We start from the raw sequence: 15,284 nt of genomic DNA on the forward strand, positions 1-15,284 counted from the left end.
TTCAGCAGCTGAGAGATCTCAGGGCCTGTGCTGTATGGAAACTGGACTGATGTAGTTGACAAACAGTGTAGGTAACGACAAGAGCCCTGCTAGAGTCACACTGGGTGGAGTGTGAGGTAAGTGGTAACACTCCTTTGCAGTTGAATGATGTAAAATTCTCGTTCTGATTTCCTCAGAGCTTGAAATAAGTGTTTCGTCAGAGAATAAGTGATTTTTAAAGTGATATTTTATGTTTCTGCAATATTATTGATTGTAGCCATGAAAAGCAATAAATTAGTGAGGAATAAAGAAACACGAAGAATGATGCCCTTATTAACTTAAAGTCAATTTCCATAGAAACAGGGTTAGAATAACAGAGTTAAAACTAAAATGCTATTATTATAAAATAATTAAACTAATTTTTATGACAATTTTTAAAATCCATGAATGGTTAATGTTTGAATGTTCTAAAGTAATTGGGGTAATAATGGTATTAGAGTATACAGGAAATTCCTGCAGTAAATTAGTTTTATTTGGTGACTGAAGTATACTTAGTAAAAGGGGATAAGGTCTTATTAAATGACCTTTCATTTTGAATGATTGTGGAATTTGAGAAATCATTAAATTTTAAACAAATAATGTATATGGTGAAAAATGCTACATGACACATTAAACTTATCTAAAACCTAAACAATGGTATTAGCAGATACAGGAAATTCTTGCAGTAAATTAGTTTTATTTGGTGACTTCTGTATACTTAGTAAAATGTGTTGAGGTCTTATTATTGACCTTTCATTTTGAATGAATGTAGAATTCTGGAAATCACTAAGTTTTAAAGAAATACTGTAAATGGGTTGTATATAGTGAAAAATGCTACATGAAACACTAAACTTATCCAAAGTCTAGACAATACGGAAAACCAAGAAAAGACCATAAAAGAAAAGATTTCTAAAAATCCTTATTTGACACCAAGAAAGGGTAATTGATAATGGCCAACATATGCAAGTATAAAATTATAAAAAAATTAGAGATCATTTATGGAAGAATAGTGTTGGTATGAACTCAGAAATAATCTATGGCTGTCAAGGGCAGTGAAGGCAGCTTTATTGTGCAAGCAAGTATAATAACTCAAATAAACATAATCTAATAATTCACATAATTAGCTCTACAATGGATGAGTTCTAGAATCCCTTCTGGCTCTCAAAGTTACAATGTCTGATCTTTTAAAAGTTACTTTGTGTCTAGCTATCCAGGTTACTAATCTATCATTGAGATGAAAATATGTAAGCTCTAATACATGTAAAACACTTAAGATTCAAGCAGGTCTTTATAAAATTTTAATAATATGTTAGTTATTTTATTTCTATTTTTACCACAATTGCCATATTATTGTTTCTGAATCATATCGTACTATATACCATGATTCACAGAGGTGGTGTGATGAAATCTTTCATCAGTGTAGTGCAAACTTTTGCAAAGTTTTGTTTTTTTTTCTTTTTAGAAATCTTATAATTATTTATAGGTAAATGTAAACTTAAATTAGCATATTAGGAAAGTTACTTCATCCTGCTATTAGGAAAAATTAAGCAGTTTTATTTAAGAAAGTATATGAAGAATTATATTTGACCTTCATGATTATATAATTTTATTTAAGAATTTATTTTTAAAGGCTGGGCTAAATATCAAGTAATATATGAAATTATTCCTATGTTGATGACAAATCCAAATTAACTGGTCCTTGTCATGCATGATGTTTATGAGATTTCACGTGATGCTATATGGATTTATAAACCCTTATCATCTACATGTGTATACATTTGACTACTTCTCCACAGGCAAGAATATGAATATTTTAAGATATTCTCTGACATATATCATATTTATTCCTGTTACCCTGAGTTGTTGGAATAGAGTTAACCAGTGTTCTCTGTGATTTCATTGTGTATTTGTTGTATTCCATCCAGCATCTGTATCTCCCACTAAGTGAGGTGGCTAGGAGAGAGACAGCAGAGGAGTGACACATACCTTCTGTTGGCCAGAGTCCTACATCTTCCACTGGGAGACCAGGTTACTCTTGTAAAAAGACAGTATCTGTGGTCTTCACAGACTACCGGCCCTGTGAGCGCTCAGAGTGAGGCAATAGTGGAAAAAGTAGATTTCTCATCAACGTGTCACTGAAAATTTAAACAGGAAATCCTTACACTTGGTCAGTTTTGAAGTCACTTTATCTCATCACATCTCCAGAATGTCCAAGACTTTCAGCTTGTAGAGTGTCAGTTAATTGCGATGTGACTCTGAGAAATGTTTGTATTGGGGTCAGAAGCTTGACCACCTATGCTGTTAACTTGCTTTTTTCTCAGTCACAAATGCTGAGACCTGAAAATTCAGGTCTTTGAAGAGTACCGTAGGTGTGTCAGTTCTATTTTAACACAGGTTGCTAAATCTTGACATAACATGCTTCTTTCCCTTATACTCTCCTGATGTCATTTAAATCTGTAAACACCACTCCATTAACAACAGGGGTTTATTGATATTTATCTCCAAATATTTGGAATGTGCATTGTCATAATCTTTCTATACATCTCTTGAAAGCTTCATATGGTACTTATACTTTTTTATGAATATGGTGTATCACATTGTTTTCTTTGTGAATACTGACCAACCCTTGCAGCCAAAAATTAAATTCCACTTGATTCTTTTAGTTCTTGTTGGATTTGATTTGCTAGTATTTTGTTAAGAGTATTTGCACCCATGTTCATCAGGAATATTGGCATACATTCCTCTTTTATAATGGAGTCTTGGTCTGGTTTTGCGATTGGGCTAATGCTGGTCTCATAGAATGAATTAGGAGGTTTTCCTTCCATTTCTATTTGTTTGGAATTTTTTGAGGAGAATAGGTATTAATTCTTTAAATGTTTGGCAGAATCCCCTTGGGAACCATCTTGCCCTGGAGTTCTATTTGTTGGGAGATTTTTGATGACTGATTCAATTTCTTTGCTGGCTTTCCATGTTTTCCATTTCTTCCTGTTTTGGTTTTCATAGTTCATGTTTCTAGGAATTTATCCATTTCTTCCATGTTGTCTTCATTTGTAGCTCTAAATATTTTTTTGAGTACTATTCTCTTAGGGCACCTGGGTGTCTCAGTTATTAAGTGTCTGCCTTTGGCTCAGGTCATGATTCCCAAGGTCCTGGAATTGAGTCCTAGGACCTAGGCATTGGACTCTTGGCTCAGTGGGGTACCTGCTTTTCCCTTTGCCTCTGCACCACACTGCCTGCCTGTGCTCTCTCTCTCTTCTTCTTTTAAGGAAAATAATATTCTCTTATAACTGTATTTCTGTTGTGTTGGTAGCAAAAAAATTCTAGCCCATCTTATCTAAGCAGCGTTACACATATAGTACATGAAGAGAGACATAACATGTATTTGGCTTTGGATTTTCATGGAGATAATGTGTCTGTAAAGACTCCTTGGTCAGTTGAGTTTGGGGGAGATAATGAAGTAAAAATTGAGAAATGTTGTATTCTAAAGTAATATACATGAATATTTTTGATAGGTAAGTCTGTAATTTCTTTTTCAAGAAGCAGGAACAGATGAGTAGCATACTCTAACTACATTATACTAGTCTCAATTTGGCAGATAAAAAGAAATAAAAAATTAAGAACAAAAACAGGGAGACTCAAAATACTACAGGGATGTGGTAGCTTGGGCTGAGGTAAAGAGTGGCAATGGCGATGAAAGACTGGACTCTGGAATACTTTGAAGTCAGTGTTAAGAAGCCTCTTAATGTTCTTTCCATAGTTTAGCTATTGAGAACCTAGATGTCCATCAACAGATGAATGGATAAAGAAGAGGTGGTATATATACAAAATGGAATACTATGCAGCCATCAAAAGAAATGAAATCTTGCCATTTGCGACAACGTGGATGGACCTAGAGGGTATCATGCTTAGCAAAATAAGTCAAGTGGAGAAAAACAACTATCATATGATCTCCCTGATATGAGGAAGTAGAGATGCAACATGGGGGGTTAAGGGGTTAGAAGAAGAATAAATGAAACAAGATGGGGTTGGGAGGGAGACAAACCATAAGTGACTCTTAATCTCACAAAACAAATTGAGGTTTGCTGTGGGGAGGGGGTTTGGGGGAAGGTGGGTGGGGTTATGGACATTGGGGAGGGTATGTGCTATGGTGAGTGCTGTGAAGTGTGTAAACCTAGTGATTCACGTACCTGTACCCCGAGGGATAAAAATATATGTTTATTAAAAATAAAAAATTAAAACAATTTAAAAAAAGAAGCCTCTTAATGTGAGAACGTGGCCTGAGAAAGAAGGAAAGGGGTGATGGATGAAGCATGTGCTTTACCTTGAGTATCTGAAAACAGACTGAATCTGTTTCCATTCAATGAGCTGGAAAGGATTATACATGAAGTAGGTGTGATTAAGAGTCTGTGTTTGGATTGGACATCCGAAGAGTGAATTTGTGTGAAACACACAAATGGAACAGTTGACTAAGGACTCAGATAGCAATGCCCTAAGGTGAATGGTGAGATATGGGCAAGAAAGTATAAAACTGGGCTTTTCAGCTTGCATCTGCTGCTTAAAACAAAGTAACAGAGATTGTCACCCAGAAACTTAAAGTGGATGTAAATAAGAGGAAGTTCTAGGATAAGCTCTGGGACTCTCTCATGTAAAGAGGAAGAGGAGAAGAGGTGAAATCAGCAAACAAGACCAAAAGCACAATGATGAGATAGGAATCAAGCCCATAAAACTATGTTGCCATGGATTCCAAGTGAAAAAGTGTTTCCGGGAGGAATGAATGATCCACTCTGCTGAATGCTGCTGCTAGTCAAGTAAGATGAGATTTTGTTATTTTGTGTACAGAACAGGGAATGGTTCCAGTGAGCTGTTGGAGCAAAAATCCAATTTGTCATAGATTCAACAGAAAATGGAAAGATGGGAATTAAAAATAGTTTTACTATGCAGTATGATGCAGCACGGTGTTCATTAAAGGTATCTTTTCCAAAAATGAGAAACTGTGTTTCTTGAATGGGATGATCCAATGTACAACCAGTCCTGACTACCATCACTTAGGCTCTCTTCCAGTATGGCTTGTCTGCATTTTCCCTATCAGTTTGATCCTCTCTGCAAATGTTGTCCCTCACACCTGTAGCTTTTATAGTTTCTCCCTCTTTTTCTTTTGCCTTCAAGTGTTCTTTAAATTTACTTACTTCCTTCCTAATCTTTTCTAATTTGTTCTTTAATCACTCCATCTATTATTCATTTAAATGTTTTTGTTTTCATTTGTAGAATTCTTCTTTTTGATTTTTAAAAATTACTCTGGGTTTTTCCAAAGTCTAACCATCAGAAACTAACCTCTTTTTTTGGCAGTCATTCTGTATCCATTATACTTTTATTCACTCTAAATATGTGTACTTCATAATCAATATTCAAGAATTTCGTCATTTGGTGTGTGTGTGTGTGTGTGTGTGTGTGTGTGTTTCTTTTGCTTTTTGCCCTTTTTCCTTTTTTTTTTTCCTGGTTGATCTTCAATTTCGAGCAGAGTTTCCATATCCTAAATGGCCTGGGTTGAGAAAAACTGCAGAAGTTTTTCTTTAGCAACAATGATCATTAAAATCTGGGAAGTAGGGGCACCTGGGTGGTTCAGTGGGTTAAAGCCTCTGCCTTCAGCTCAGGTCATGATCTCAGGAACTTGGGATCGAGCCCCGCATCAGGCTCTCTGCTCAGCGGTGAACCTGCTTCCTCCTCTCTCCCTCTCTGCCTGCCTGTCTGCCTACTTGTGATCTCCGTCTGTCAAATAAATGAAAATAAATAAAATCTTTAAAAAAAATATGGGAAATAATTTTGCCTGTGACAAAATATACACTTAGAGGATTTTAATATGAAAAAGATAATAGCAAAGATATGTGGGTGAAAGACTAGAACTTTATTTTTTATCTGTTAATATATATTTTGAAATTGAAAAATAAGGAATATAAGTATTTTTCAAAATCCATCTTTTGTAGTCTGGAAAACACTATATCAATTTTAAGGGAAAATAGCTTAAATTGAATCTACCAAAGGAATACTAACTGAAGCTAGGCCACACACACTCATGGGGAGGAATAATCAAAGTAAGAATTTGGGATAGAAGAATTCTTTTCTTAATTATGTCATCATATGTATATGATTCATATTATGGAACTGTTAATTCCCCAAGTTATATACTTCTGGATTTGTAATTTATTTTTACTATGTGCACTTTGTGCCTGCCTTCTCTGGGATTATTTGAATAATTTTTAGAACTCCATTTCAATTAATATATTGGCTTCTAGGCTCTCCCTGTTTATAGTTTCTTCTTAGTGGCTATACTAAGATTACAGTGCACAGCCTTAACTTTTCATGGTCTAGGTAGAATTAGTTGTACAACAAAATCCTGTTGTTGTACAATTAGTTGTACAAAGAAATCCTGTATAGAACAGGTCTGTTAACACCCTTCCCTCCCCATTATGTTAAATAGTTGTCATAGGTCTTACATATTACATACATTATAAACATGGAAGAAACTTGCAAACTTTGCTTTGAATGGCCGTGCATACTACAAGGAAATTAAGAAAGATCGTCTTTCATATTTACCCTGATAATTTATAACTTTATAGATGCTTATGCCTTCCCAAATAAAGTATTTCTCATGAAATTATTACACATAAACCAGATACATTTCCTTCCTTTAACACTTCTTGCATGGCAGGCCAAGTAGTTTTTGGAAAATGACTGAATTTACCTTCATTCTGGAAGACTACTAATGATATCATATTCTGAGTTGGCAGGGTTTTTTAATGAGATGATTATTTTCTCCTAAATTTATTGTTTATAAGGAATTTCTAGATATATAAAGTGTTGTTATTCTCTCATTGTTTTCAATATTTTTATGTTTCAGAAGTATGACTACAATGTGCTTACATGTGATCTAGTTTTTATTATTTTAATTTAGGTTTTGCCGGGCTTCCGGAATTTAACTTGGAGTTTTTCAACAAATTCTGATTAACTTCAGCTATTATTTCTTCAAATAATCTTCTGCTAATTGTTTTCCTCTCCTTGTCAGATGCTAATTACATGTGTCATAACTTTTTGGTCTTATCACATGGATCTCTCTTGTAAAAATTATTTTTGATCCCCTCTCAGATTCCATTATTATTCTTATCCAATCCAGAGCATTTGAGGGGAACAAAGTTAAATATTTACATGTTTCCTTTGGAGGAGCTGCAAAGAATTAATGGCTGTAAATAAGAGCAGAAAAACAATTTTTAAACATTAAAGCCTTATTTTATTCATAACTTTACAATCATTAATTTTAGAAAATAAAAATTTCAGATTAATAGATTGGGTACAGGAGATTGGACAAACCCAACTTTGTCCTTTTTGTATTTTCTTTGGAACTGAGTGCCTGCAAAGAATACACTTTCTGCTCTGCTGCAAACACAGCAGATTATAAAAGGGCTTCATCTTCCTCTGAAATTAGTACTGAAATGAGGACTGCTTAACTCTGAGATCTAGAACAAGAATCCCATAATGTTCAAAACCTAATGCATAGTCTTAGAAAGTTAGACACAGAGAAAACTGCCACATTGATCTTTATATCTCTGACTTCTGACATTTTTTTAAAGGCTTAGTGGTAGAATTTAGTGATTCATCAGTCGTATATAACATCCCACAGTCATTACATCAATGTCCTCCTTAATGAAGATCACCCAATTGTCCCTTCCTCCCATCTAGTACCCTCCTGCAACCCTGTTTGTTCCCTATAGTTAATAGTCTCTTATGATTTGCCTCCATCTCAGTTTTCATCTTGCATTGTTTTTCCTCCCTTCCCCATGTTTATCTGTTTTCTTTCTTAAATTCCACATATGAATGAAAGCATATAATATTTGACTTTCTCTGACATAACTTATTTTGGTTAGCATAACACTTTCTAGTTCCATGCACATCATTGCAAATGGCAAGATTTCATTCTTTTTTATTCCTGGGTCATCCTTCAATGTATATATACCACATCTTCTTTATTCATTCATCTGCTGATGGACATGTGGGCTCTTTCCCTAGTTTGGATCTTGTGGACATTGCTGCTACAAACATTAGGGTGCATGTGCCCCTTTGGATCACAATGTTTGTACCTCTGGATAAATACCAAGTAGTGCACCTGCTGTGTCATAGGTTAGCTCTATTTTTAACTGTTTGAGGAACCTCCATACTGATTACAAGAGTTGCTGCCCCAGTTTGCATTCTCAACAGCAGTATGAGAAGGTCAGGAACATGACAGGTGAGTCCATGCTCACCACTGTTGTTCAATGGTATTAGCCTCAGCAATCGGACAACGGAAAGGTCCTAGCCTCAGTGACCAGACAACGGAAAGAATTCAAAGACATCCAAATCATCAAAGAAGAATTCAGACCTTCATTCTTCATAGATGATATGATTGTCTATGTAGAAAATGCAAAGATTCCATCAAAAAATTACTATAATTCATACAGGAATTCATCCTTTGCTGAAATCTATGCACAGAAGTCAGTTGCATTCAATATATTAACACTGAGGCAGAAGAAATAGAAACCAAAGGATCAATCATATTTATAATTGCACCAAAAACCAGAAGGTACAGAGGAATAAACCTAGCCAATGAGGTAAAGATAAACTAAAACTATAGAACACCTATGAAAGAAATTGAGGAAGACACAAAGAAAAATGGAAAAAATTCCATCCTCATGAATTGGAAAAACAAATATGGATAAATATGTATGCTACCAAAAGCAATCTATACATTCAATAGAGGCCCAATCAAAATATCATCAGCATTTTTCACAGAGGTAGAAAAAACAATCCTAAAATTTGCATGGAATAAGAAATGCCCCCCAAAAGACAAAATAATGTTGAAAACGAAAACCAAAGTTTGAGATCTTACAATTCTGGACTTGAAACTGTATTACAAAGCTATTATCATCAAGACCATACGGTCTTCTCTTTCTTTCTTTCTTTTTTTTTTTAAGATTTATTTATTTATTTGAAATGGGGTTGGGGCAGAAGGCAAAGGAGAGAGTATCTTAAGCAGACGCTGCACTGAGCATGGAGCTGGACACAGGCTCAATTTCATGACCCTGAGGTCGTGACATGACCTGAAATCAAGAGTCAGTCACTTAATTGACTGAGCCCTCCCATGACTCTTTCTAGTCTGACTTTACACTTTCCTAACTCCCTTAAAATAGTATTCCATGCTTATATATCTCCAGTGAATTTGGTGGAACCTCCATTTAAGCTCACTCTACCAAAGTCTTCCCATGGCTTCTTAATGGGTACATGTAAGATATTAGCATCTGTTTTAGAAGCATGTAGAGATGTAAAAAATAATTTAAGAAAAAACTGGGAGGGGTTCCACATCAGAATGTTAATATTGGGAGGGAGACAAACCATAAGTGACTCTTAATCTCACAAAACAAACTGAGGGTTGCTGGGGGGAGGGGGGTTGGGAGAAGGGGGTTGGGGTTATGGACATTGCGGAGGGTATGTGCTTTGGTGAGTGCTGTGAAGTGTGTAAACCTGGCGATTCACAGACCTGTACCCCTGGGGATAAAAATATATGTTTATAAAAAATAAAAAAAATTAAAAAAAAAGAATGTTAATATTAAAGATCTTCTCTCTTACTTTTCTTTCTTCTCCATGGTAAGAAATACATATGGATTGATGGGATACTCAACACTGCTAGGAAAAGGGCATTTCAGTGTCTTCCACCCCTAAGCCCAGTAGCTTCACCAAATCTAGGAACCAGACTATCTTGCTAACCTTGAAAATTCCTTTAAAAATGTCTTCTATTCCAAAAAAGACCATTATATATGTCCAAAGTAACACATTGGGTGAGGAGACTGGGTTTCTTGACCCATAAGAGAAAGAATAGTAACTGCATCTTGATTTCAAAAATCTGTTTACCGATATTTGTCTTTTACAAACAAGTTTCTCTCATGAAATACAATGAGAAAAAAAATTCCTATAGTTATTATGGTAGATTAGGTTTTTGCTCAAGAAAACTTCATTCCTTCCATCAGAGCACTTTGAAAGAAGTAAACCCTCTAGAAAATCAATGATAAGTTTGGCCAAGTGACTTGTTTTCACAATATAATGTGAGTAGGAGTGTGATAGCTTATGAGTTCAGAGTCCAGGTATTAAGAAGCATATTTCTCCTAGCCGCTAATCTCTGCTATAAGATGTCATGTATATCAGGTAGCTCCTCTTCTAAGAATAAAATATGTCCAAAAGATCTGAGCTGAATCTGTAGTTGTATTCTGGAGCCAAGCCCATGCATGCTAAGCCTTGATCAACTAAAACCCAGCCAAAGCAGAAACTGGTGAATGAGAAGTAAATGCTTATTTTATAATTTAATTGCAATCTTTGGTTGTTTGAGTACAATGTCAGCTAACATTTACATATTATATGAATTTGATTTTGAATATTCATATAATTTCTCAATCGGAGTATAAGAAATCAATACAGAGAGTGTAAAGAATATGTGTAGGGGCACCTGAATGGCTAAGTCAGTTAAGTGTCTGCTTTTCACTCAGGTCATGATCCCAGGGTCCTGGGATTGAGTATTGCACCCTCCCATCTTGCTCTTTACAGTGGCAGCTTGCTTCTCCCTCTGACTGCTGCCCCCCCTTCTTGAACTCTCTCCCTCTGTGCAAAATAAACAAATAACAAACCTTTAAAAAATAATATGTGCAAAAAATGTGTCTATATTCAAGGAGATATATGTATGTGAAGTATGAATTTTTTTGCAATTAATAATCAAGCTCAATCTCTCTCCCTCTTGTCATTGAGCTAGGGTAGAAATATCTGAATCATTATCAAATTACTAAAGTTATTCCTGAATTATGGGAATAATAAACTGTTCGACTCACACAAATATCTTTAAATTTTATTCTTGTTTTCTTCGTTATTTAACATTTATTTTTTAGACCAAAGTAGTTTTGGGTCTGGGGAAGGGCAACAGAAGTCTTCTAAAATATCTGAACTCCAGGTAAGGAAAACATCACACCAGAAAATGTAGTGAAGGAAACTCATTATTAATGACTGAGAAGAAGCCAATCTCTACCAAAAAATGAGCGTAATTTTGTATAGTGCTGAACTAGAAGTGATTCAGAAGAAAAGTGTTTATTCCATTCTCTGGAGACATGGGGCAGATGGGAATGGGTCGTATATAATAATCCTGTGTTTGTTTCATTATAATCCTGAGTGCCTGTGAACAATTAAGTATTCTCAGCTCTAAATCTACCCATCCCTCTGTGCCCTGTTCTCGGACAATGGAGCAGGATCCTATAAAGTTCTGTTCTTTGTCAGCTCACATGAGGCTAAATTCTATTAATAAAGGCAATGGAGAGAGACCCTGCAAGAGAAAGGGCTCTTCTTCCTGGTTTCATGGTGTTTTCAGGGTATTTGGCCACTCTGGCTTTGTTGCCAGCAGCATGCACGTAGGAAGTCCTGTGTATTCAGCCTCCAGCAGGTACTTGTGGCCAGTCTCAGTGAAAGCTTCCTGCCCTTCTGCTCTGTGCCTCCTAACAGGGGTTCTTCCTGCCTGTCAGTCACAGCCTGAGATCCATCCCCACCTTGTTCAGCCTATGGACTGTGGAGTTGCTATATACCAGGTCAATGCAATGAGCATGTCTGCCATGAAGCTGTGTGTGGCCGCATTGTCTTCAATGACATCTAAATCCCATCTTCAGGAAGCATATGGGGCTTCCCAGTGATCTCTCCCTTGGGTACTCTCCTTTAATTCTAAGAAATTCTTTATGATTTTCTTCATTTTAGTAGCCTTTCCTTCTAGTAAGCTTTTCCTTACAATTGGATAATAAATTTTATTTATTGACATCAATCTTCCTCTGGTTTCTGTTCCTGATTCAATTCTCGTGTGTAATCTTGCCACCCAGGGTTGTCAACCCGTATTTGCAGCTCCTTATTTGCAACCTTTATTTGCAGGATAAATCAATTCACTTGGTAATATGAGTGGATTGATGACCTTATTGAAGACTTCACAGTAACATTGCTCCATATTATAATTTGCACTTTTTTTATTTAACATATAACAAAAGCTTAAGAAATGTATAATATGTACCTGAGGATATATTTTTTTCATTAATAAAATTAAGATGGAAAAAGTTTTTTGACACCAAGGGGGAAACCTCAGGTGCACTTTCTTGATTATGATGCAAACTGCAGGCTCCTCTTGGCTAAGAAATGAACCATTCTAGTGAATCATGCTGATAACGGGCAAGGCCATGCATGTGTGCATGCAGGGATGGTGGAGGATGGCTATGTACCTTCTTCTCAATTTTGTTGTGAACTAAAATTGTTCTAAAAATAGTATCTGAAAAATATCTAGGAAAATTGCATGCCTTTTGAAGAAATGAGAAATATCTTCTTTATAGATGGTGAAATATAGTTATACCAAAATTAGGTAACTAAAATGCCTAATGCTTACAAACATATATTTTTAGATCTAAACAGTTGTCAAAAGATCTCATGTTTGAGTCAAAGTTGAAAAATGAACAATTCTTGTCAGTTGCTGAAAAAACTGATGACCTGAAATACAGAGAATTATATCTTATTACTCTTAAAAAATATAAATCACAATATTTTAAACAATAAACAGTTCATATAAAGTAATAGTTGTACATCCGAACCTGAGTATATCCCATATTATTCTGCTATGGAAACACTTTAACAGTTGTGTTGTAGGATTGTTCACATACTATACAGATTCTTTGTAAGATTAGTCCTCTTAAGGCATAAAATACAAAAGTTGTTAAGCAACTTACGGTGTAGGAAAGAAGGCAGAGGCTTTTGGACACAAAGATGGATTAATATTGATATTCTGGGAAACTCTACTAATCCATGAAGAATGAATGAGGAAGCCAAACAAACACTATGAGAAAAGAATTTTTTAGAAGTCAAATAAAAGCTCTTATTTGAATTTGTAATAACCACAGTTATTTTTTCTATAGATTCTATAGAATCTTTCACATTTTAATATAGTGTTATACACTGAACATATTATAAAAATATCTTAGTACGAGTAAATGAAGAGGAAAAACTTACAAAGACAACAATTTCAGTGTTCTGATAATTTATCAAAGGTTAATAACACTTTAAGAAATATCCATTATTGAGAAACACCTAGAGATTTTTTGTGAAAAGAAGCACGTCTGTAGTTTTTGAGCCCAGAACTGCTCCCATGCCTCCGCACCAGCCCATAGTAGCTCAGTGATCCAGAAGCTTGTATTTTCCTAATTTGGAGAAGCTACAGAAAGCAATGGTGCTGGTGCCACAGGGGAGACTCAATCAGCAGTGGGGGTGGGGAAGGGACTGAAAAAGCCCACTGACTTTTCAGCTCAGAGTGATGATTTTGCTTGTTAATGAATGAGGAAAAGCCATATGTTTACTAGTTAGAGGTTGTGGTTTTCTGTCAAGCACTGAGACCCCCATAAATACAATGGCAAGATAGTTAGTGAGAGTACATACAATGGAAGAGTTGACAAGAGCTTTCTATACACTCCTGACTGATGGAAAAAATTATGGGCACATGGAGAGGAGACCAAGATGAGCCAGTAGAAAGTGAAAGCAGAAGGAGACTTGAGAACTGATATTCAAGTTGTGAGCACTTCCCTCTCACACTCATACACACACACACACACACACATCACATGGCAGAGGGTACAAGCCCTACTGACTTGCAGTCTTTGAACACAGTTTTTAAAAAACTTGTGGGTTTCATCTAAGCTACAAAATCACCAGGGCATGAAGGCTAAAAAATAAAAATAAAGAATAAGAATTTGGAAACAGTGAACAAAAATATCAGCAGGCAGATTATAGGGGAGAAGATCCTTCCGTATATTGTATGCAACTTACAAAAAACATACATATAAGAATATGAAACAGACTGCGTGTTATTTACACGGTATTACTAAAAATATCTACCTAAAAAAACAATAACAAAAACAAGACAAAACATGGAAAGTTACTGACAAATGTCTTCTATGTTAAGAGATAACATAGGTCAATATAAACTTTTACTGGAATAAGGTGTTACATTAAGTAGAAGACAGTATTTTAGAGTACTGTTTATAAATATACAGAAATTATATGGGGCACCTGGGTGGCTCAGTTGGTTAAACTTCTGCCTTTGGCTCAAGTCATGATTCCAGGGTCCTGGGATCAAGCCCCACATTGGGCTCCCTGCTCAGTGGGGAGACATTTTTCCCTGTGCCCTTCCTCCCTGCTCATGCTTGTGCTTCTCTGTCTTTTACTCTCTCTGAAATAAATAAATAAAATCTTAAAAAAAATAATTACATGGAAATGATAAAGAAAACAGCTCAGATAAGTAAATCCACATATAATGGCAGGAATACAGCAAATAGGAAATATCAATAGAGATATAAAACTATATGAATAAACCATAGAGAATTAGTTTATTATACACCTGAATGAAAATTCACTTCATTGGCTCTCCAGAAAATTGGAGATTCAGTAGAAAAAATATATGAAATTGAGGAAGTAATAGTAGACTTTATTCATCTCATTAATGAGAAAGAAAAAGCAGAAAATTAACAGAGTACATTAAACTAAAGAGCACTTGCACAGCAAAGGAAAGAACAAAGAAGTTGAAAAATATTTGGAAGAACAATGTACAGAACAGGAGAAAATTATAAACCCTATATCAGATAAGGGACTGATATCCAAAATGAATAAATATCACAAACAAGGAAATAAAAATAAAGAAAATGATCTAATTCAGAAATAGGCACAAGGCCTGAGTAACATTTTTCTGAAGACATAGAAATGGCCAATAGGTACAAGAAAGAAAACCACTAATCATCAGGGAAAGGCAAATCAAAATCACAATAAAATATCAACTCTCACCTGTTAGAATTGCTTTTTCCAAAAACATAAGAGAATAATGTTGAGGATCTGAAGAAAAGGAAATCCTTTGGAAGAAATATAAATTGGTGTTGCCACAATGGAAAAGAGTACAGCATTTTTTCAAGCAATTACAAATAAAAATATCATATTATTCAGTGATGGCACTCCTACATATATATCAGAAAAGGGTTATACATCTAGCAGAAGAAGAAAATGACATAAACATAGAATGAATAGCAAAACGGGAGGGGAGGAGTCAAGATGGCAGAGAAGTAGCAAGCTGAGACTGCTTCAGCTAGCCGGAGATCAGCTAGATAGCTTATCTAAAGATTGCAAACACCTGAAAATCCATC

At 35.4% G+C, this 15,284-nt stretch overlaps 1 protein-coding gene across 1 annotated transcript in view; it reads right to left on the reverse strand.

Annotated features, from left to right (window-relative positions):
• Nucleotides 1-11,883: 11,883 nt before the first annotated feature.
• LOC132020279 (NKG2-A/NKG2-B type II integral membrane protein-like) overlaps nucleotides 11,884-15,284 on the reverse strand; it is an 11,727-nt gene continuing 8,326 nt past the window's right edge. Inside the window, exon 4 of the mRNA XM_059404471.1 lies at nucleotides 11,884-11,979. Coding sequence (XP_059260454.1) covers nucleotides 11,884-11,979 — 96 coding nt within the window. The remainder of the gene's footprint in view (nucleotides 11,980-15,284) is intronic.

This window comes from Mustela nigripes, chromosome 6, assembly GCF_022355385.1.
Source record: "Mustela nigripes isolate SB6536 chromosome 6, MUSNIG.SB6536, whole genome shotgun sequence".
NCBI lineage: Eukaryota > Metazoa > Chordata > Mammalia > Carnivora > Mustelidae > Mustela > Mustela nigripes.